At 44.4% G+C, this 22,972-nt stretch overlaps 1 protein-coding gene across 2 annotated transcripts in view; it reads right to left on the reverse strand.

Moving 5' to 3' along the window:
- Positions 1-22,972, reverse strand: part of LOC124718793 (tubulin alpha-3 chain-like) — a 251,477-nt gene that overhangs the window by 80,989 nt on the left and 147,516 nt on the right. For both annotated transcript variants that reach the window (XM_047244401.1, XM_047244400.1), the window contains exon 4: positions 2,456-2,652. In XM_047244401.1, the coding sequence (XP_047100357.1) occupies positions 2,456-2,652 (197 nt within the window). The remainder of the gene's footprint in view (positions 1-2,455; positions 2,653-22,972) is intronic.

Here is a 22,972-nt window from a genome sequence, read left to right on the forward strand (position 1 = left end):
AAACGAAGAGCTGCGTTAGCGTAATGGTTAGAGTGTCTGGCTGTTAAATGAAAGATTTGAGTTCATACCTTGTTCAGAGCTTGATATCTTATTTATTTAAAAACAATATCGATGTGTCTTACTTCTTGAATTTTATTCGTTTGAATGTAATTTTTTGAAATTTCTGGTGGCAACTAAAATCGACCATATGGAAAGTATACGCTATGGACCTCTGCAAACTCTTCAAAATTTTGTGCAATGGTTTACTACATCTAATGGTGCACAATAACTGCGTTGAACATCGAAACAAAATTAAGTCATTTATGGGGGGAAGGTATCAGTCAAGAAGATGTGTAAAAATCAAATTTTTTGGCCAAAAAGTATTTATGAAATCGAATGATAAAGTGTGTCAAAGCAGTCGAAACACCATGTGTCTGCACAGGCGAGCAATGCAATGATGACAAAATCGCGCACATCACGGAATGCGGGGAGCACGTCTCTATAGCAGCGAAAGGGTTCATGCGGCCGTGGTGACTTTACTTCATAGACTGGGCGCTCCCCCTAAACGTAAGTTTGCGAACTATACTATGGCGCTGCTTCTCTTGGCGTGTACAACTGGCAACGCAGCAATCTCCCGCGTCTGGGCAGGCATGCGTGAACTGCCAAGATAAAAGAATTGAACTATAATTGACCTGTCCATGTCGCGGCATTGGCAACGCTGTATCTTCGATGACGTGAGTGACGCTGATTTGTGTTCGGCTAGAGCGCTGCGCGCGAAATGCATTCGTCACACAGCTGACTATAGCTCATGATCGGCTGTGGTTTTTCCCAAGTTTTCAATCGAAGAATGTAGATTAGCTCCTGTAATTATACAAACCAAGTTTATTTCTACTGCAGGGATATCTCTCACAATTATATGCGAAATGAAATAAATGAAAAGTAACACACAAACATTTCTCGCGAGTTACTGTTTAAATGCAGACTGTATTGCAGTCGCATAGGTTTTACACTCGCCTTCCATGCTGTCTATTTCCTCTTTATTATAAAGCTCTTCTGATATGGATAACGGTGGTAAAAAAGATCTCCACGTGCAGGTTAACACTAGAAAGTTTTCAAAATCTTCTCAACGTCTTTGAAACATAATCAGTTAATTTACTGACAAATATTGCACTGAGGAGTGGGTTTCGCGTCCTGACATTACCGACATAATTATTTATTTTGCATAGAGTATCTATAGGGATTAGGTGAGTTATAACAAAAATATATTTTTCACATTGAAACTGTAAATAAGTTTAAGAAACAGATTTTGCATCCTTTCTAAGTATTTCTGTAAGCGTCACATTTTGCATATGATCACTGTTAGTTGTAAACGAATATAATTTCAGGTATGCACTTAACAACAATATCTTCGAAAAAAATAAACATTGTGAAACTTTAAATTCCGTGAGTAAAACATATTAAATTTGCGGTCAGCACATCTACTATTGTCACAAGCAGTACTGTTTTGCTCAGGTTTAAGACATTACTACTTTCTAGGTAAATGCGGTAGAGTGATCAAGGAAAGGCAACGAAACTTATTTGTGCAGCCTAACGGAGAATCTTTATTTGGTACTTAAATACAACATGAATAAACTACATATTTTTTATAATTTTCAGTTTTGAGACAGTTCTACTACATTTTTAGCTCAGGATTTGTCTGTCTACTCCTTCCACAGTTGATATACTAGCAGGCCCTCGGTATGACGACTCGATCCAAAACCACCGGTATGTCAGAAACAGCAGTACTTTACAGACGCCAAATGGTGGAGAGCTGCACGCGTTCGGACGATGTTGCCACATATTTCACAGAACGGAGTGCCATCTAGTGGTTGGTGCCACAAGTAAGGGTGTGATGCTGTTGCCGCCTGGTGGCCGTTCCCAGCCATGGGTTGCCTGCTAGACCAAGCGATCGGTCAATCTGTTTCTTACATGATCTGGGTGTCACTTAAACCCAGTCAGTATGGGCCTGACCATCTAGGATCAATGAGGCGTATTTGATTCATGGTGTATCTTGCATGTGTTGTCCAAGGTCGACTTTAGAGGGACAGGAGGTTTCTTTGCCTCCCGGTTTATATTGCACATAAACTGTGAACTTTATAATGGGTAACTTAAGGACATATAGTATGGGCCTGACCATGTACTGACACTGGGGAGTTTCTGTCTCTAGGTGTATCTTGCAGGTGCACAGTCTGGCCTCAACAGCTGAGGGACAGTGGTGCAGTTTCATCTAGAGGTGTATTCTGCAGGTGCGTAGTCTGGGCGTGGTGCTATAGAAGCACTGCGGACTTTATGTCTCACGGTGTCTCTTACACACGTATAATCTGGGCCTACTGTCTAAGGACACTGGGGACCTTTTTTGACAGAATATTTGTTGCAAGCGAGTGGTGTGGACCCGACCGTACACAAGTGTGCCACCAGAGTGCAGGCAGAGTCGTACCTGCGGGGCCGGGTAGATAGAGAAGGCGAGCTTGCTGCGCTTTGGGTAGTCCACAGAGAGCCTCTCCATCAGCAGAGATCCGAACCCGGAGCCGGTGCCGCCCCCGAACGAGTGGAACACCAGGAAGCCCTGCAGCGCCGCACACTGGTCCGCCATCTTGCGGATCCGATCCAGTGTGACGTCGATGCACTCCTTACCTGCAAATGGCCACCAATAAGTGATACAGTGATACACAATACATTCTAGTACTACTACGTGGCGAAACTACAGTGTGCACTAGTCACAGTGCAGAACCAGTGATAATGAATAACTTTATGTATGAGAAATAAATGTGGTTCCTAGCATGGTTTGACGCCACATCAGCAGTTTAGGTGTCCATTCGCTGTTTATATGATTCGAGTGGGTTCACATTTGGCCTCATCAGACTGAATGATAGCCTTTCAGACTATGGATGGTAGTTATTGCTGAAACAATCGATTTGCGGTTATATCGACTTTTTGCACGCCAGTTGTATCTGACTGTCAAAATCGCTCAAAATAAATGGTTTCTGTACTGTCTGCCATCAGGTTCCCCTAAATGGCAGACAGCACTGCATAACAGCCACGCTATGAGGGAAACAAACCAACAGCCAAACAGGCGAAGACATCAGGTAAACACGCCGAAGATTCCAGTCGATTAATAGGAACCTTTCCTTGCAGAGGTCGCCACGACATATCCGGCCACCGAGTCCAATGGCGGGCTTCTATTGGCTCCATCTCACTATATAGGCCCGGCCGGTCGAAGGCAGACCAGTCTTCGTCCGCTGCTAATGGCAACCGCTATAGCAGAGTCTCCGAGAAGATATCACCGAAGCCGCTGTACTGCACCGCCGTTCAAAGTACCAGCTGACCGAGAGGAACCACATCTCTGGCTAGATCGACGGACGTCTACATCTATTGTACAGCCAGCTATTGTATTGTAGAAGAAGTTACGTTCAATAAACTGTTGGAGAATACAACAGTTTCTGAAAAACTGATTTTCGGTTTTTTATTTCTTATAACAGATGCAGAAATCTAGCAAGGACTGAAAAATTTTGACTCGCTCAGCTTCAAGATACATAGAATCAAAGTATTAAATAAAAATAGGCAAATATAAGAAAACTTACTCTGTGCACCATATGCTGCTTTTCTCGAAAAGAGATAAGTACTGAATACTACAAAAACTCACCAGTAGTCTCCCACTGATACTAATTTTTTGAAATTCTGCTGAAAAATCATGTTGTAATGGGGAATCTTTTCAAGTGCTACAAGCACATGTGGATACAGCAAGATGATCAGCTGCTTACTGTTTTTATTGTATACCATGAATGAATTGTTAAATTTGTTACTGTTGACATAATTTCCTTCCTCTTTTACTACTTCATAGAAAGGCAGACAGATCTTTAGTCTTTTAAAGCAAATGAAGCATTGTACTTCGTTGCTTCATCACTTCTTACAAATTTATCCAGATTAGGTTTGGTCCCATTCTGCAATATAATGGACGTCCGGCGACTATAGCAAGAAAGCGCTGTACAGACCAGGCGGGGGCAAGCCTTGCACACTTAGGGTGACCAGATGGAACTGTTTAAAAAGGAGGACAAACAGCTTCAAAAAGGAGGACAAAGGAAGAAAAAAGAGGACACATCAAACAGGTCAACTGCAAATTAGGATACCACCCATCAGCTTTGGACAAGTCACGTGACTGTCGGGAATTACCGGTAAAACCAATAGTTAATTGTTACTGGTGGTCAGGTGGTGATTCCCAGAGCAATATTTTTTTTTAAATTATAAATTAAAAACATTGATTGTGGTGACAGTGTGGCATCAATTCAAAAATGTTCAAATGTGTGTAAAATCTTATGGGACTTAACTGCTAAGGTTATCAGTCCCTAAGCTTACACACTACTTAACCTAAATTATCCTAAAGACAAACACACACACCCATGCCCGAGGGAGGACTCGAACCTCCGCTGGGACCAGCCGCACAGTCCATGACTGCAGCGCCCTAGACCGCTCGGCCAATCCCGTGTGGCGTGGCATCAATTGTTTTTATGTTTACGCGTAGTTTTAAGATTTAACAAAGACGGCTGCCTAAACGCCACTCCTGATTGGCGGCTTTCATGTGACTTGTACAAAGCTGACGGATGGTATCCTCATCTGCAATATTCCCCATCAAACATACGTTCAATTTTAATAAATGAGTTTGTTATTCATAGACATAACATACACACATTCCTTAACAATTATTGATACTTCTCGGAGGAAACAATTTTTTGCAGAAGTTTAGGCTTACTTAACGGGTAATTGTAAAATGACACACATGAAATTTTTTTAAATTATATTGGACCATCAACATACCTTTCAATGATTCAAGGTTTAATCTATTCCTCTCGTCAGTCCACTGTTTCGTAATTAGAGAAAATATTCTCGATCCTGATGCCACCTACTAACATCGCTTCATGCGTATTTATCACGAAGGCTGTACCAATAGTTAAAGTATCTAAGAAAAGAGCAATAGAACAGGACGAATTGTAAATTTAACTGTATTACGCTCAACTTTGCGAAAAAGCCGGACACTGTAAAAATCCGCCCGGACAAAGAACTAAAAAGGAGGACATGCCCGGATTAATCCGGACGTCTGGTCACCCTATGCACACTGCAGGTACACAGACGTACCTTAGGTTACGACACACAGCAAAAGGCACATTACTGTCTCAACAATGCAGTTATAATTCTTATGCCATGTGTTTGTGTGGTGTGCGTACTGTAAGACCTTTGGTACACACACCATCAGATTATTTGACTTGTCGCTCTAACGAAGTAGGCGAGTGTCAGCAATATGTCTCGTGGTCTTATCGTGGCGTGTTTATCTTCTGCCGTTAGGTCAGATGATGGAAATGCCACTTGCACGCTTAGAGTAGCAGATTGACGGTGACCAACTTTAAACAGAACTTGATTAATTTTCACACACATTTATTAAAATAGTACCAAGCATAAACCTTACATAACTTGATTCTGGATGCTATTTACAATTGACAATCTGAAGTTCCTTTGGTCTTGGTACGTTAATCTTATTCTCACATATCTCTGTTACTTGACAAAGTGTCTATACATTTATCTTCATGGCTATGTACAGGAATATAGTAATCTTACTAGGCGCAGACTGAAACTTGACTATAGACTGGTGCAGACTAATGTAGACTGGTACAGACAGGTGCAGATAAATGCAGACTGACTAATCGGAGGTCTGTACACTCGTTATAATACCTCGCGCATTCATGTATCACTGCGCGAGTTTGATCCATGAGGAGAAAAGGTTCTATGTTAGCAGCAATCGCATTGGCTGGGTTACATATTAATACGCAGATCGGAGGAAGCAGAATTTGGTCCGTCTCTAAGGCAGCGCCATCTCGTAGTGCGGAGACGGAAAACCGCTGCGCCTGCGCTATTGTGCTTAGTGGGGCGCGCTCTAGTGGGAAAGTTGTGTATGTGCTGACTACGTGGAGCTATGTACACAACAGTTTGTTCCTCATTGCTATCAGCATTGTTAGAAATGTAGCACTGACCGCTTTTCCCCGTTTTCTATTAAAAAAACGCGATATGTCAAACCAATGCAAACGTTAAGAATAAAAATTACTCGTTTTTTGCAGAGAAAAGGTTTATTTAAAAACGAAAAGTTTTAGCACTGCTGCTAAGGCTATTGTGATATTTCGGTATTTTATTCCGTTATTAGTAACAAACAAAAACACTTGTTATAATCGAGACTAAACAAAAATACTGGTTATTCAAAACCGAAATACTGGTATCCGTTTTTGCCAGGTGGGGTTTACCCATCCCTTTTCCAGACCCTCTCGCCTCACAACTAGGGTTGCCATATCTAGCTGTCACTATTCTGGGGTAACCACAACCGCTGGAACGTAGGTGAAGAACGCAAGAGAAGAGAAGACGGTGAAACGACGTAGGCTAACGGTGCACTGACCAGGACCGCGCCGGCCGATGTGGCCGAGCGGTTCTAGTCGCTACATTTCGGAACCGCGCGACCGCTACGGTCGCAGGTTCGAATCCTGCCTCGGGCATGGCTGTGTGTGATGTTTTTAGGTTAGTTAGCTTTAAGTAGTTCTAAGTTCTAGGGGACTGATGACCACAGATTTTAAGTCCCATAGTGCTCAGAGCCATTGATCAGGACCGCACCACGAGGGGAACGGCCTCTACAAGAGCACCATGTAGGCGTCGCTCCTGCCAAACCCCGCCGCTTAGTATCGGCTCAGTATTGGCAGAGGTATTACGACAGTATATGGACAGGCTAGCAGAGAACGCTACGATAGCAGTTATTAGTGATCCACAAACTGTATGTCAAACTTGCATGAACATTGTATACAGGGTGTTACAAAAAGGTACGGGCAAGCTTTCATGAAACATTCCTCACACACAAATAAAGAAAAGATGTTATGTGGACATGTGTCCGGAAACGCTTAATTTCCATGTTAGAGCTCATTTTAGTTTCGTCAGTATGTACTGTACTTCCTCGATTCACCGCCAGTTAGCCCAATTGAAGGAAGGTAATGTTGACTTCGGTGCTTGTGTTGACATGCGACTCATTGCTCTACAGTACTAGCATCAAGCACATCAGTACGTAGCATCAACAGGTTAGTGTTCATCACGAACGTGGTTTTGCAGTCAGTGCAATGTTTACAAATGCGGAGTTGACAGACGCCCATTTGATGTCTGGATTAGCACGGGGCAATAGCCGTGGCGCGGTACGTTTGTATCGAGACAGATTTCCGAAACGATGGTGTCTCGACAGGAAGACGTTCGAAGCAATTGATCGGCGTCTTAGGGAGCACGGAACATTCCAGCCTATGACTCGCGACTGGGGAAGACCTAGAACGACGAGGACACCTGCAATGGACGAGGCAATTCTTCGTGCAGTTGACGATGACCCTAATGTTAGCGTCAGAGAAGTTGCTGCTGTACAAGGTAACATTGACCACGTCACTGTAGGGAGAGTGCTACGGAAGAACCAGTTGTTTCCGTACCATGTACAGCGTATGCACGCACTATCAGCAGCTGATTGGCCTCCACGGGTACACTTCTGCGAATGGTTCATCCGACAATGTGTCAATCCTTATTTCAGTGCAAATGTTCTCTTTACGGATGAGGCTTCATTCCAACGTGATCAAATTGCAAATTTTCACAATCAACATTTGTGGGCTGACGAGAATCCTCACGCGATTGTGCAATCACGTCATCAACACAGATTTTCTGTGAACGTTTGGGCGGGCATTGTTGGTGATGTCTTGATTGGGCCCCATGTTCTTCCACCTACGCTCAATGGAGTACGTTATCATGATTTCATACGGGATACTCTACCTGTGCTGCTAGAACATGTGCCTTCACAAGTACAACACAACATGTGGTTCATGCACGATGGAGCGCCTGCACACTTCAGTCGAAGTGTTTGTACGCTTCTCAACAACAGATTCGGTGACCGATGGATTGGTAGAGGCGGACCAATTCCGTGGCCTCCACGCTCTCCTGACCTCAACCCTCTTGACTTTCATTTATGGGGGCATTTGAAAGCTCTTGTCTACGCAACCCCGGTACCAAATGTAGAGACTCTTCGTGCTCGTATTGAGGACAGCTGTGATACAATACGCCATTCTCCAGGGCTGCATCAGCGCATCAGGGATGCCATGCGAAGGAGGGTGGATGCATGTATCCTCGCTAACGGAGGACATTTTGAACATTTCCTATAACAAAGTGTTTGAAGTCACGCTGGTACGTTCTGTTACTGTGAGTTTCCATTCCACGATTAATGTGATTTGAAGAGAAGTAATGAAAAGATCTCTAACATGAAAAGTAAGCGTTTCCGGACACATGTCTACAGAACATATTTTCTTTCTTTGTGTGTGAGGAATGTTTCCTGAAAGTTTGGCCGTACCTTTTTGTAACACCCTGTATAGCAAAGGAATCGGATTGATGTTGCATATCGCCCATCGCTTGTGACACCATTGTATATTTCAAGTTAAGTATTGTCGATCTTCTTATTCGTAATAAAAATTATTAATGCGATTTGCCGGAATTGTTGTATAGCATTCCGACGAAGCAGGATCCTTTAGGCACCCTATACGAGACGAGTGGGCAGGCCCCCATACCTGGCGATGAGTATACTCCGAACCCAGTGCCCTACGGCCACTTTTTTTTTTTTTTTATAAATGTGCTGGCACCCTAATTTTCTTGTCTTTACTTTACAGGGGGCCCTCATTTGATTTAACAGTTTCTTGTCGTTTTTTTACATCTACATCTACATCCATACTCCGCAAGCCACCTGACGGTGTGTAGCGGAGGGTACCTTGAGTACCTCTATCGGTTCTCCCTTCTGTTCCAGTCTCGTATTGTTCGTGGAAAGAAGGATTGTCGGTATGCGTCTGTGTGGGCTCTAATCTCTCTGATTTTATCCTCATGGTCTCTTCGCGAGATATACGTAGGAGGGAGCAATGTACTGCTTGACTCCTCGGCGAAGGTATGTTCTCGAAACTTCAACAAAAGCCCGTACCGAGCTACTGAGCGTCTCTCCTGCAGAGTCTTCCACTGGAGTTTATCTATCATCTCTGTAACGCTTTCGCGATTACTAAATGATCCTGTAACGAAGCGCGCTGCTCTCCGATGGATCTTCTCTATCTCCACTATCAATTGTTTTCGGATTGCATTTCGTTGGGATTCTTCCAATGAATCTCAGTCTGGCATCTGCTTTACCAACGATCAACTTTATATGATCATTCCATTTTAAATCACTCCTAATTCGTACTCCCAGATGATTTATGGAATTAACTGCTTCCAGTTGCTGACTTGCTATATTGTAGCTAAATGATAAAGGGTCTTTCTTTCTATGCATTCGCAGCACATTACACTTGTCTACATTGAGATTCAATCGCCATTCCCTGCACCATGCGTCAATTCGCTGCAGATTCTCCTGCATTTCCGTACAATTTTACATCGTTACAACCTCTAGATATACTACAGCACCCTCCGCAAAAAGCCTCAGTGAACTTCCGATGTTATCCACAAGGTCATTTATATATATTGTGAATAGCAACGGTCCTACGACACTCCCCTGCAGCACACCTGAGATCACTCTTACTTCGGAAGACTTCTCTCCATTGAGAATGACATGCTGCGTTCTGCTATCTAGGAACTCTCCAATCCAATCACACAATTGGTCTGATAGTCCATGCTCTTACTTTGTTCATTAAACTACTGTTTTCAGGCTTGCGTTGCAGAAAATTACTTTGATTTCATCATTATTTAGATTTCTTGCCTTGTCTGTTTGTTGCATTTGCGTCTTCCAAAATGTCCACCCCTCCTGTCCCCGCCACAGCCGCAAGCGTTAGATGCCACACAGCTAATGCAGATGTTTCAGTTCCAGTAACAACAAATCTCTACGTTACTCAACACGGTGCAGCAGCTACTTGCCAACACTGTGCGCCCAACGGAACAAGCGCCACCTTTTCGACAGTTTTGTGAACAAGGAGAAGAATGGCTCGAGTGGTTGTCACAATCTGAAGCCCACGACATCGCCCCCAATGTACAGGTACTGTGAAACTTTCCTATCTACTGTCAACAGTAGGAAGTGCAATGTTGAGGCTCCTACAAAAACTGTTCCCTAACGCCATTCCAAGTGAACTTGTTTACGTGGTAGCGTCACTATTATGACCAACAAGTGAATGTGGTAGCAGCTACGTATCGATTCTTTCATAGCAAAAAATCTGTCGGAACAAACTTATCGCGAGTGGACAACATATTTGCAGGGTACGACAAGGAAATGCAAATTCAAATGTGCTTGCGGTGCGCTATGTTACGTGATGCGATCGTGTACAATGCGCCTGATAAACTCAGATAACAGATTTTGAAACATTCTCTCATAACAGCAGGTACTTCAAATCTTATGTCAGTACGATTCCGATGGCTTGTCGACTCATAAATTTGAGCAGCCAACTACTTGTGGGGTTGAGTGCCATGCTTGCGATCGTCCCATTCCGCACCGGCGGTTTGCGCTAGCCCAGCCTAGAAAACAGCCATTCACACCGCGTAAGCAGTTCGCTAAACTGGCGGCTACACAGACGCACAGACCTAAGTGTTGCCCTAGGTCTTATTCACGGCACAAACGCCAAGACTGCCCCTCCGGGCAAGCTTAGTGCTACACCTGTGGTAAGAAAGGACATGTGCAATCAGTATGTTCGCAACGGAACAGACGTAAGAATTCGGCCCATCCACAAAAATCTAGTCACAAGCCCCATGTCATTAATACAGTATATTCCAAATCTGCAACAGGCAAGCGTACAGTATCTTCAGTGATACGTCAGTCAAATAAACGTTTTTTTCGTTTACTTATTTGTGGGAAACGTGTAAAATTTCAGTTGGACCGGGTGCCTCTGTCACACTGCTAAATCGTCACGCAGATGAACTGTTAGGCTCTCCGCGACTGTCTAAAACTAGCACGCAGCTGACAGCTCATAATGGTCAGACATTCCCATTCTCGGAGCATGTTCTTTGCCTGCCATGTATCGCTTACATTCGCGAACAGTGACTATTACAATGCTACAATAAGGCGAGTGTGAGAACATATTTAGTCTTGATTCATTTGATTTGTTTGACTTTAATATTTAGGATAAGGTCTCGTCTCTGTCTTCATTCAATGAAAAGACAATGTAGCTAGCTTGCTAAAAGAATTCCCGGAACACTTTTTTGAAGGTTTAGGCAAACCTAACTACTGACAGCCTTGGGAGAGCCAGCCCTGACAAAACGCTACCATCTGGTGAGCAAGATGTATGAGACAGGCGAAATACCCTCAGACTTCAAGAAGAATATAATAATTCCAATCCCAAAGAAAGTAGGTGTTGACAGATGTGACAATTACCGAACTATCAGTTTAATAAGTCACAGCTGCAAAATACTAAAGCGAATTCTTTACAGACGAATGGAAAAACTGATAGAAGCGGACCTCGGGGAAGATCAGTTTGGATTCCGTAGAAATGTTGGGACACGTGAGGCAATACTGACCCTACGACTTATCTTAGAAGAAAGATTAAGGAAAGGCAAACCTACGTTTCTAGCATTTGTAAACTTAGAGAAAGCTTTTGACAATGTTGACTGCAATACTCTCTTTCAAATTCTGAAGGTGGCAGGGGTAAAATACAGGGAGCGAAGGGCTATTTACAACTTGTACAGAAAGCAGATGGTAGTTATAAGAGTCAAGGAGCATGAAAGGGGAGCAGTGGTTGGGAAGGGAGTGAGACAGGGTTGTAGCCTATCCCCAATGTTATTCAATCTGTATATTCAGCAAGCAATAAAGGAAACAAAAGAATACTTTGGGGTAGGTATTAAAATCCATGGAGAAGAAATAAAATCTTTGAGGTTCGCCGATGACATTGTAATTCTGTCAGAGACAGCAAAGAACTTGGAAGAGCAGCTGAACGGAATGGACAGTGTCTTGAAGGGAGGGTATAAGATGAACATCAACAAAAGCAAAACGAGGATAATGTAATGTAGTCGAATTAAGTCGGGTGATGCTGAGGGAATTAGATTAGGAAATGAGACAAAGTAGTAAAGGAGTTTTGCTATTTGGGGAACAAAATAACTGAAGATGGTCGAAGTAGAGAGGCAATGGCAAGGAAAGCGTTTCTGAAGAAGAAAAATTTTTTAACATCGAGTATAGATTTAAGTGTCAGGAAGTCGTTTCTGAAAGTATTTGTGAGGAGTGTAGCCATGTATGGAAGTGAAACGTGGACGATAAATAGTTTAGACAAGAAGAGAATAGAAGCTTTCGAAATGTGGTGCTACAGAAGAATGCTGAAGATTAGATGGGTAAATCACATAACTAATGATGAGGTATTGAATAGAACTGGGGAGAAGAGGAGTTTGTGGCACAACTTGACCTGAAGAAGGGACCGGTTGGTAGGACATGTTATGAGACATCGAGGGATCACCAATTTAGTATTGGAGGGCAGCGTGGAGGGTAAAAATCGTAGAGGGCGACCAAGAGATGAATACACCAAGCAGATTCAGAAGGATGTTGGCTGCAGTAGGTACTGGGAGATGAAGACGCTTGCATAGCATAGAGTAGCATGGAGAGATGCATCAAACCAGTCTCAGGACTGAAGACCACAACAACAACAACAATTTTGTTGAACATATTACGCTGAAAGACAATGCACAGCCGAAATTTTTCCGGGCCAGAACTGTTCCCATTGCATTACGGGACAAAGTCGCTGTTGCACTTAAAAAATTGCAAGATAGCGTAGTTATTGCGCCCACATCAGCTAGTCAATGGGCAACTCCACTAGTTTGGCTCCCCAAACCTTCAGGTTGCATTCGCGTCTGTGTTTTTAAGTCTACAGTGAATCCACAAACAGTAATTGATACTTATACATTGGCGAGCCCAGAGGTTCTCATGGACAGATTAGGCGCTGGACGCTATTTTTCAAAAATTGATTTGCGCGACGCGTATCTTCAAACACCGCTCGACTCAGAAAGTGAGTGTAGTAAATAATTTGGGCTTGTTTAAATATTTGCGTTTGCCTTTTGGCAGTGCTTCCGCAAGCGCCATTTTCCAACGATATTCGAAACAGCTGACTGCGCAAGTGCCAAACTGTTCGAACTATTTGGGCGACATTCTAGTAGCAGGTCGCACACCTGAAGAACATATTACAAATATTCGTGCTTTATTTCGTGTGTTGTTTGAGGCAGGACTAAAGTGTAGACTGAACGTGATATTTTTTTTTAACCTGAGTTGCAGTATCTTGGTCATGTCATAAAGAGTCAAGGTTTACATTCCCTTCAGTCGCATTCTTGAGCCACACGAAATTTTCCAGTTCCTCGCTATGTCACAGAATTGCAGTCAGTCTTAGGAAAAATGAACTATTAAATTCGGTTCATACAGAATGCTGCACAAGTTGCAGCTCCATTACATTGCTTGCGTCGCAAGACTGTCTCCTTAGTTTGGACAGATGAGTGCCATGTAGATTTTCAAAAAATTAAAGATGCCTTGCTCAGCGATCGATGCTTAGTTCACTTTGATCCTGGCAAACCACTTGGATTGCAAGTTGATGCTTCGTCTTACGGAATCGGTGCAGTGCTTGTCGCACAGAACCGATGTTGAAGATAGACCTATTGCTTTCGCATCAAAAGTGTTGTCCGAAGCTCAGAGTAACTATTCACAAATTGCGAGAAAAATGGCTCTGAGCACTATGGGACTTAACATCTGAGGTCATCAGTCCCCTAGAACTTAGAACTACTTAAACCTAACTAACCTAAGGACATCACACACATCCATGCCCGAGGCAGGATTCGAACCTGCGACCGTAACGGTAGCGCGGTTCTGGACTGAAGCGCCTAGAACCGCTCGGCCATACCGGCCGGCAAATTGCGAGAGAGGCTTTGGCTATTGTGTATGGTGTCATCAAATTTCACCACCATTTGTCTGGCAGAAAATTCTACTTAGTAACGGATCACAAGCCTTTGCAGTCCTTGTTTCATCCGACATAACCGGCTCCTGTACAAACTGCCCAAAAATTGCAAAGATGTGCTTTGTTGTTTTCGTCTCATCGAAATATCATCCGACAGCTCAACATGGAAATGCGGACGCGCTTTCACGTCTTCCTATTGGCCCTGATACAGACTTTGACGCTTCTGCTGCATCTTGTTGTCACATCGATGCTCAGGACTCTGAATTGCTTCAGTCTTTTCCAATGAATTATAAGAGAATGGCCCAGGCCACGGAAGCTGATCCAGATTTGAACATTTTGCTAACATATATTAGCAAATTTTTCCCTCACTGATTGAATAGCATAAACAACTCTGTAGTGGGCCGATACTTTGCACGTCGGCATAGCCCCGCTCTGCAGAAAGGTGTGATTCTTATTCATAATGACAGTGGACAGTCACGTGTGTTGATCCCCAAAGCTTTGCAAAAAGAAGTGTTGCAGTTACTTCACCAAGAACACTGGGGGATTGTTCGTATGAAATAGTTAGCGCGTCGACACTGTACTTGGTACGGTATGGACGCCCAAATAGAACAGATGACGTCACAGTGTCAAGAATGTGCGGAAAATCAGCCCGCTCCACCACAAAAATTCTTTGCTTGGCGAAAGTCGCAATCGCCATGGTAACGTGTGAACATAGACTTTGCAGGACCTATTCGGTGCACTCGCTGGTTGATAGTGGTTGACTCGTACAGCAAGTTTCCGTTTGCTGTGCCCATGAACTCGACAACGTCACGTAGCACAATTCAGATGTTGTCATCGATTTTTTTTCCTGGAAGGTTTACCTGAAGTAAGAGTGTCAGACAACGGTCCTCAGTTCACGTCAAATGAATTTGAAACATTCTGTGAACGCAATGGCTTACAGCATCTAACTGGTGCAACGTTCCATCCATGCTCAAACGGCGAAGTGGAACGTTTTGTCAGAACATTCAAGCAGCAGACGGCCAAACTTCGCTCCGCACACACCATGCAACTGTTTCTCGCCTGCTATTGTTCGCACCCACGGGATGGACCATCACTGGCGGAGTGGCTTCGCGACCGCCGCATCAGACACTGCTCCACTTGCTCCAACCTCCTCAGCATCTGGCGCCGAAGGAAGGTCGCAAGTATTGCCTCGCGCCTTATGATACTGTCTTTTACAGGGCTTTTAGTGGCAGCAGACTGTTGGCGTGAGGCGAGATCGTCCGTCGACTTGGCGCTTGCGTGTGTCTTCTTTCAGGTGCATCTACATCTACATCTACATACATACTCCGCAATCCACCATACGGTGCGTGGTGGAGGGTACCTCGTACCACAACTAGCATCTTCTCCCCCTGTTCCATTCCCAAACACAACGAGGGAAAAATGGCAGCCTATATGCCTCTGTACGAGCCCTAATCTCTCTTATCTTTGCGGTCCTTCCGCGAAATATAAGTTGGCGGCAGTAAAATTGTACTGCAGTCAGCCTCAAATGCTGGTTCTCTAAATTTCCTCAGTAGTGATTCACGAAAAGAACGCCTCCTTTCCTCTAGAGACTCCCACCCGAGTTCCTGAAGCATTTCCGTAACACTCGCGTGATGATCAAACCTGCCAGTAACAAATCTAGCAGCCCGCCTCTGAATTGCTTCTATGTCCTCCCTCAATCCGACCTGATAGGGATCCCAAACGCTCGAGCAGTACTCAAGAATAGGTCGTATTAGTTTATAAGCGGTCTCCTTTACAGATGAACCACATCTACCCAAAATTCTACCAATGAACCGAAGACGACTATCCGCCTTCCCCACAACTGCCATTACACGCTTGTCCCATTTCATATCGCTCTGCAGTGTTACGCCCAAATATTTAATCGACGTGACTGTGTCATGAGCTACTCTACTAATGGAGTATTCAAACATTACGGGATTCTTTTTCCTATTCATCTGCATTAATTTACATTTTACAATATTTAGAGTTAGCTGCCATTCTTTACACCAATCACAAATCCTGTCCAATTCATCTTGTATCCTCCTACAGTCACTCAACGACGACACCTTCCCATACACCACAGCATCATCAGCAAACAGCCGCACATTGCTATCCACCCTATCCAAAAGATCATTTACGTAGATAGAAAACAACAGCGGACCTACCACACTTCCCTGGGGCACTCCAGATGATACCCTCACCTCCGATGAACACTCACCATCGAGGTCAACGTACTGGGTTCTATTACTTAAGAAGTCTTCGAGCCACTCACATACTTGGGAACCAATCCCATATGCTCGTACCTTAGTTAGGAGTTTGCAGTGGGGCACCGACTCAAACGCTTTCCGAAAGTCAAGGAATATGGCATCCGTCTGATACCCTTCAACCATGGTTCGCAAGATATCATGTGAAAAAATGGCGAGTTGCGTTTCGCAGGAGCGATGCTTTCTAAAGCCGTGCTGATGCATGGACAGCAACTTTCTCAAGGAAATTCATTATATTCGAACTGAGAATATGTTCGAGAATCCTGCAACAAACCGATGTTAAAGATATTGGTCTGTAATTTTGAGGATCCGTCCTTCTACCCTTCTTATGTACAGGGGTCACTGCGCTTTTTTCCAATCGCTCAGGACTTTACGTTGAGCAAGAGATTCGCGATAAATGCAAGCTAAGTAAGGAGCCAATGCAGTAGAGTACTCTCTGTAAAACCGAATTGGAATCCCATCAGGATCTGGCGATTTATTTATTTTCAACCCATTCAGCTGCTTCACAACCCCAGGGATCTACATCTACATCTACATTTACATGATTACTCTGCAATTCACATTTAAGTGCTTGGCAGAGGGTTCATCGAACCACAATCATACTATCTCTCTACCATTCCACTCCCGAACAGCGCGCGGGAAAAACGAATACCTAAACCTTTCTGTTCGAGCTCTGATTTCTCCTATTTTATTTTGATGATCATTCCTACCTATGTAGGTTGGGCTCAACAAAATATTTTCGCATTCGGAAGAGAAAGTTGGTGACTGAAATTTCGTAAATAGATCTCACCGCGACGAGAAATGTCTTTGCTTTAATGACTTCCATCCCAACTCGCGTATCATATCTGCGACACTCTCTGCCATATTACGTGATAATACAAAACGAGCTGCCCTTTTTTGCACCCTTTCGATGTTCTCCGTCAATCCCACCTGGTAAGGATCCCACACCGCGCAGCAATATTCTAACAGAGGACGAACGAGTGTAGTGTAAGCTGTCTCTTTAGTGGACTTGTTGCATCTTCTAAGTGTCCTGCCAACGAAACGCAACCTTTGGCTCGCCTTCCCCACAGTATTATCTATGTGGTCTTTTCAACTGAAGTTGTTCGTAATTTTAACACCCAGGTACTTAGTTGAATTGACAGCCTTGAGAATTGTACTATTTATCGAGTGATCGAATTCCAACGGATTTCTTTTGAAACTCATGTGGATCACCTCACACTTTTCGTTATTTAGCGTCAACTGCCACCTGCCACACCGCACAGCAATCTTTTCTAAATCGCTTTGCAACTGATTCTAGTTTTCGGATGACCTTACTAGACGGTAAATTATAGCATCATCTGCGAAAAACCTAAGAGAACTGCTCAGATTGTCACCCAGGTCATTTATATAGATCAGGAAGAGCAGAGGTCCCAGGACGCTTCCCTGGGGAACACCTGATATCACTTCAGTTTTGCTCGATGATTTGCCGTCTATTTCTACGAACTGCGGTCTTCCTGACAGGAAATCAGGAATCCAGTCGCACAACTGAGACGATACCCCATAGGCCCGCAGCTTGATTAGAAGTCGCTTGTGAGGAACGGTGTCAAAAGCTTTCCGGAAATCTAGAAATACGGAATCGAGATCGCCTGTCGATAGCGGCCATTACTTCGTGCGAATAAAGAGCTAGCTGCGTTGCACAAGAACGATGTTTTCTGAAACCATGCTGATTGCGTATCAATAGACCGTTCCCTTCGAGGTGATTCATAATGTTTGAATACAGTAGATGCTCCAAAACCCTACTGCAAACCGACGTCAATGGTACAGAACTGTAGTTGGATGGATTACTCCTACTACCCTTCTTAAACACTGGTGCGACCTGCGCAATTTTCCAATCTGTAGGTACAGATCTATCGGTGAGCAAGCGGTTGTATATGATTGCTAAGTAGGGAGCTATTGTATCAGCGTAATCTGAAAGGAACCTAATCGGTATACAATCTGGACCTGAAGACTTGCCCGTATCAAGCGATTTGCGTTGCTTCGCCACCCCTAAGGTACCTACGAGGTGCATTCAAGTTCTAAGGCCTCCGATTTTTTTTTTCTCCGGACTGGAAAGAGATAGAAACATGCGCATTGTTTTAAAATGAGGCCGCATTCATTGTCAATACGTCCCAGAGATAGCAGCACCATACGGCAGATGGAATTTTACCGCCAGTGGCGAGAATGAGAACTGTTTTAAATACTTAAAATGGCGACGTTTTCCTTACTTGAACATCGTGCAATCATTCGTTTTCTGAATTTGCGTGGTGTGAAACCAATTGAAATTCATCGACAGTTGAAGGAGACATGTGGTGATGGAGTTATGGATGTGTCGAAAGTGCGTTCGTGGGTGTGACAGTTTAATGAAGGCAGAACATCGTGTGACAACAAACCGAAACAACCTCGGGCTCGCACGAGCCGGTCTGACGACATGATCGAGAAAGTGGAGAGAACTGTTTTGGGGGATCGCCGAATGACTGTTGAACAGATCGCCTCCAGGGTTGGCATTTCTGTGGGTTCTGTGCACACAATCCTGCATGACGACCTGAAAATGCGAAAAGTGTCATCCAGGTGGGTGTCACGAATGCTGACAGATGACCACACGGCTGCCCGTGTGGCATGTTGCCGAGCAATGTTGACGGGCAACGACAGCACGAATGGGACTTTCTTTTCGTCGGTTGTGACAATGGATGAGACGTGGATGCCATTTTTCAATCCAGAAACGAAGCGCCAGTCAGCTCAATGGAAGCACACAGATTCACCGCCACCAAAAAAATTTCGGGTAACCGCCAGTGCTGAAAAAATTATGGTGTCCATGTTCTGGGACAGCGAGGGCGTAATCCTTACCCATTGCGTTGCAAAGGGCACTACGGTAACAGGTGCATCCTACGAAAATGTTTTGAAGAACAAATTCCTTCCTGCACTGCAACAAAAACGTCCAAGACAACGCACCCGCACATCGAGCTAACGTTACGCAACAGTTTCTACGTGATAACTTTGAAGTGATTCCTCTTGCTCCCTACTCACCTGACCTGGCTCCTAGTGACTTTTGGCTTTTTCCAACAACGAAAGACACTCTCCGTGGCCGCACATTCACCAGCCGTGCTGCTATTGCCTCAGCGATTTTCCAGTGGTCAGAACAGACTCCTAAAGAAGCCTTCGCCGCTGCCATGGAATCATGGCGTCAGCGTTGTGAAAAATGTGTACGTATGCAGGGCGATTACGTCGAGAAGTAACGCCAGTTTCATCGATTTCGGGTGAGTAGTTAATTAGAAAAAAAATCGGAGGCCTTAGAACTTGAATGCACCTCGTACTTCTAAGAAACTCATGCTAGCAGCTGTTCATGTTTCAAATGTCTATCACTGTGTCCTCCATACGGGAATCTGTAGGAGACTCGAAAGGCGGTATGTTTGTACGATCCTCCTGCGTGAAGGATTTCTCAAATGCTGAATTTAAAATTTCAGCTTTCGTTGCAGATAGCTTGCAGCGCCGCCATCAAAATCAACTTAGCCTCTGTCAGGTACATCATAGTCTTTCAGTCTCTCTTGCCCCAAATTCACGGATTCAGAGGAGAGCGTGGCTACAGCAGCCGCCAGAGGGTGTCCTCACGACACTGCTGGACGACCCCACGGAGATTGAGCCTTCGCTTCCTCCGACTCCTCTCGTCCTACCGATGCAGCTGGACCCGCCCACACTGCAGCAGCCACTGCCTTCTTCATTTGGTTCATGGCAGGAGGTGGACGCGTACCTTTCTGGTCGTTTTTCGGGGGACGTTTTCGCCAGAGTGCAGGCTGGATGGCGGGGTACGACCGGAAGTTTGACGTCCCCTGTAGCCACAGCTTTTGGCCCGGCGATGAGCCCACGCTCCTACCTTCCCGCCGTCGTCGCACCTCCTACACGACGACGGTCGGTCGCTTTGAGGACGACGAATGTTTTGGCGTAACCACAAGCGCCGAAACAAAGATGAAGAACGCGAGACAAGAGAAGGCGGTGAAACGACATCGCCAAATGGATCGCTGATTAGGACCAAACCACGACAGGATCGGCCTCTACAAGAGGAGAATATAGGCGCCACTTCAGCTAGCCTCGGGCGCTCATTATCGGCTCAGTATTCGGACAGTATATGGAGAAAAGCAGAACGAGGATAATGGAATGTAGTCGAATTAAGTCGGGTGGTGCTGAGAGAATTAGATTAGGAAATGAGACACTTAAAGTAGTAAAGTAGTTTTGCTATTTAGGGAGTAAAATAACTGATGATGGTCGAAGGAGAGAGGATATAAAATGTAGACTGGCAATGGCAAGGAAAGCGTTTCTGAAGAAGAGAAATTTGTTAACATCGAGTGGAGATTTAAGTGTCAGGAAGTCGTTTCTGGAAGTATTTGTATGGAGTGTAGCCATGTATGGAAGTGAAACATGGACGATAAATAGTTTGGACAAGAAGAGAATAGAAGCTTTCGAAATGTGGTGCTACAGAAGAATGCTGAAGATTAGATGGGTAGACCACGTAACTAATGAGGAGGTATTGAATAGAATTGGAGAGAAGAGGAGTTTGTGGCACAACTTGACTAGGAGAAGGGACCGGTTGGTAGGACATGCTTCGAGGCATCAAGGGATCACAAATTTAGCGTTGGAGGGCAGCGTGGAGGGTAAAAATCGTAGAGGGAGATCAAGACATGAATACACTAAGCAGATTCAGAAGGATGTAGGTTGCAGTAAGTACTGGGAGATGAAGAAGCTTGCACAGGATAGAGTAGCATGGAGAGCTGCATCAAACCAGTCTCAGGACTGAAGACCACAACAACAAGCTATGGACAGTCCTAGTAGAGAACGCTACGATAGCAGTTATTAGTGATCCAAAATCTCTGTGTCAAACTTGCATGAAAATTGTAGGCTGGCCGGAGTGGCCGAGCGGTTCTAGGCGCTACAGTGTGGATCCACGCGACCGCTACAGTCGCAGGTTCGAATCCTGCCTCGGGCATGGATGTGTGTGATGTCCTTAGGTTAGTTAGGTTTAAGTAGTTCTAAGTTCTAGGGGACTGATGACCTGAGATGTGAAGTCCCATAGTGCTCAGAGCCATTTGAACCATTTTTTTGAAAATTGTATGTAACAAAGGATTCGGATTTATGTTGTATGCCGCCCATCGCTTGCGACACGATTGTATATTCCAAGTTAAGAATTGTCAGTCTTCTTATTTGTAGTAAAAACTTGTTGTATCGCATTACGAGAACGCAGCGTCCTTTAGGCACCCTATACGAGACGAGTGGGCAAGACCCCATAGATATCTCGTCGGGACACACAGAGATGAGAGTGTAGAAGTGAAGTAAAAAATTTGTTACTATAATTACTTTTTATTTAGAACACAATTACATGAAACTTGTTGTGGCAGAAGTAGTTGGTACAGTATATTTTTCAGAGGATTTTGCCTTTTTCGGCAACTCTTTTTCCCTTTTACATATTTACACTGAAGAGTCAAAGTAATTAGTACACCTGTGTAATATTGCGTCGCGAGCACGAAGAAGTGCCGTAGCACGACGTGGCATGGACTCGACTAATGTCTGAAGTAGTGCTGGAGGGAATTGACACCATGAATCCTGCAGGGCTGTCCATAAATCCGTAAGAGTTCAAGGGGGTGGAGATATCCTCAAAACAGCATGTTGCAAGGCATCCCAGATATGATCAATAATGTTCATATCCAGCGAGTTTGGTGGCCAGCGGAGGTGTTTAATCTCTGAAGAGTGTTTCTGGAGGCACTTTGTAGAAATTCTGGACGAGTGGGGTGTCGCATTAGCCTTGTGGAATTACCCAAGTCCGTCGGAATGCACTGTTACAGAGTAAAGTCAAACAACGGCACGCCAGTCGGGGAATGAGAGAGCAGAGAGTGCTGTGAAGAAGACGTCAGCCAATTGCACACAGACCGAACCCTCTCCAGGACGACAACGCGTCAGCAGCGGCCTCTATGAGAAGAGAACATAAGCGCAACGCCCGACTGGCTGCGGCCCAGTTCTACTGCAGCATCAAGATTAGGAACTTGTATAGCAGCGACTTACGAATCGTTTATACTGAAGAAGCATTATTATTTTATCTGTCGCACTTTGCTTGCAACACGTTATTGTGATATTCAAAGGGAAGTGTTGTGTATTGTACATAGTTCCACGCAGTCAGCACGTACACAACTTTCCCACTAGAGCGCATCCCGCTAAGCACAACAGCGCAGGCGCAGCGCTCGTCCGTCTCCGCACTACGAGATGGCGCTGCCATAGAGACGGACCAAATTCTGCTTCCGCCGATCCGCGTATTAATATGTAACGCAGCCAATGAGATTGCTGCTAACATAGAACCTTTTCTCTTCGTGGATCACACTCGTGCAGTGATACATGAATGCGCGAGGTATTATAACAAGTGTACAGACCTCTGATTAGTCAGTCTGCATTTGTCTGCACCAGTCAGTACCAGTCTGCATTTGTTGGCACCAGTCAGTACCAGTCTGCATTTGTCTGCACCAGTCAGTACCAGTCTGCATTTCTCTGCACCAGTCTGTACCAGTCTGCATTTCTCTGCACCAGTCTGTACCAGTCTACATTTTTCTGTACCAGTCTATAGTCAAAATTCAATCTGCGCCTAATAAGATTACCATATTCCTGTACATAGCTATGAAGATAAATGTATAGACACTTTTGTCAAGTATCAGAAATGTATGTGAGAATAAGATTAACGTACCAAGACCAAAGGAACTTCAG

The sequence above is a fragment of the Schistocerca piceifrons genome, chromosome 10 (assembly GCF_021461385.2).
Source record: "Schistocerca piceifrons isolate TAMUIC-IGC-003096 chromosome 10, iqSchPice1.1, whole genome shotgun sequence".
NCBI lineage: Eukaryota > Metazoa > Arthropoda > Insecta > Orthoptera > Acrididae > Schistocerca > Schistocerca piceifrons.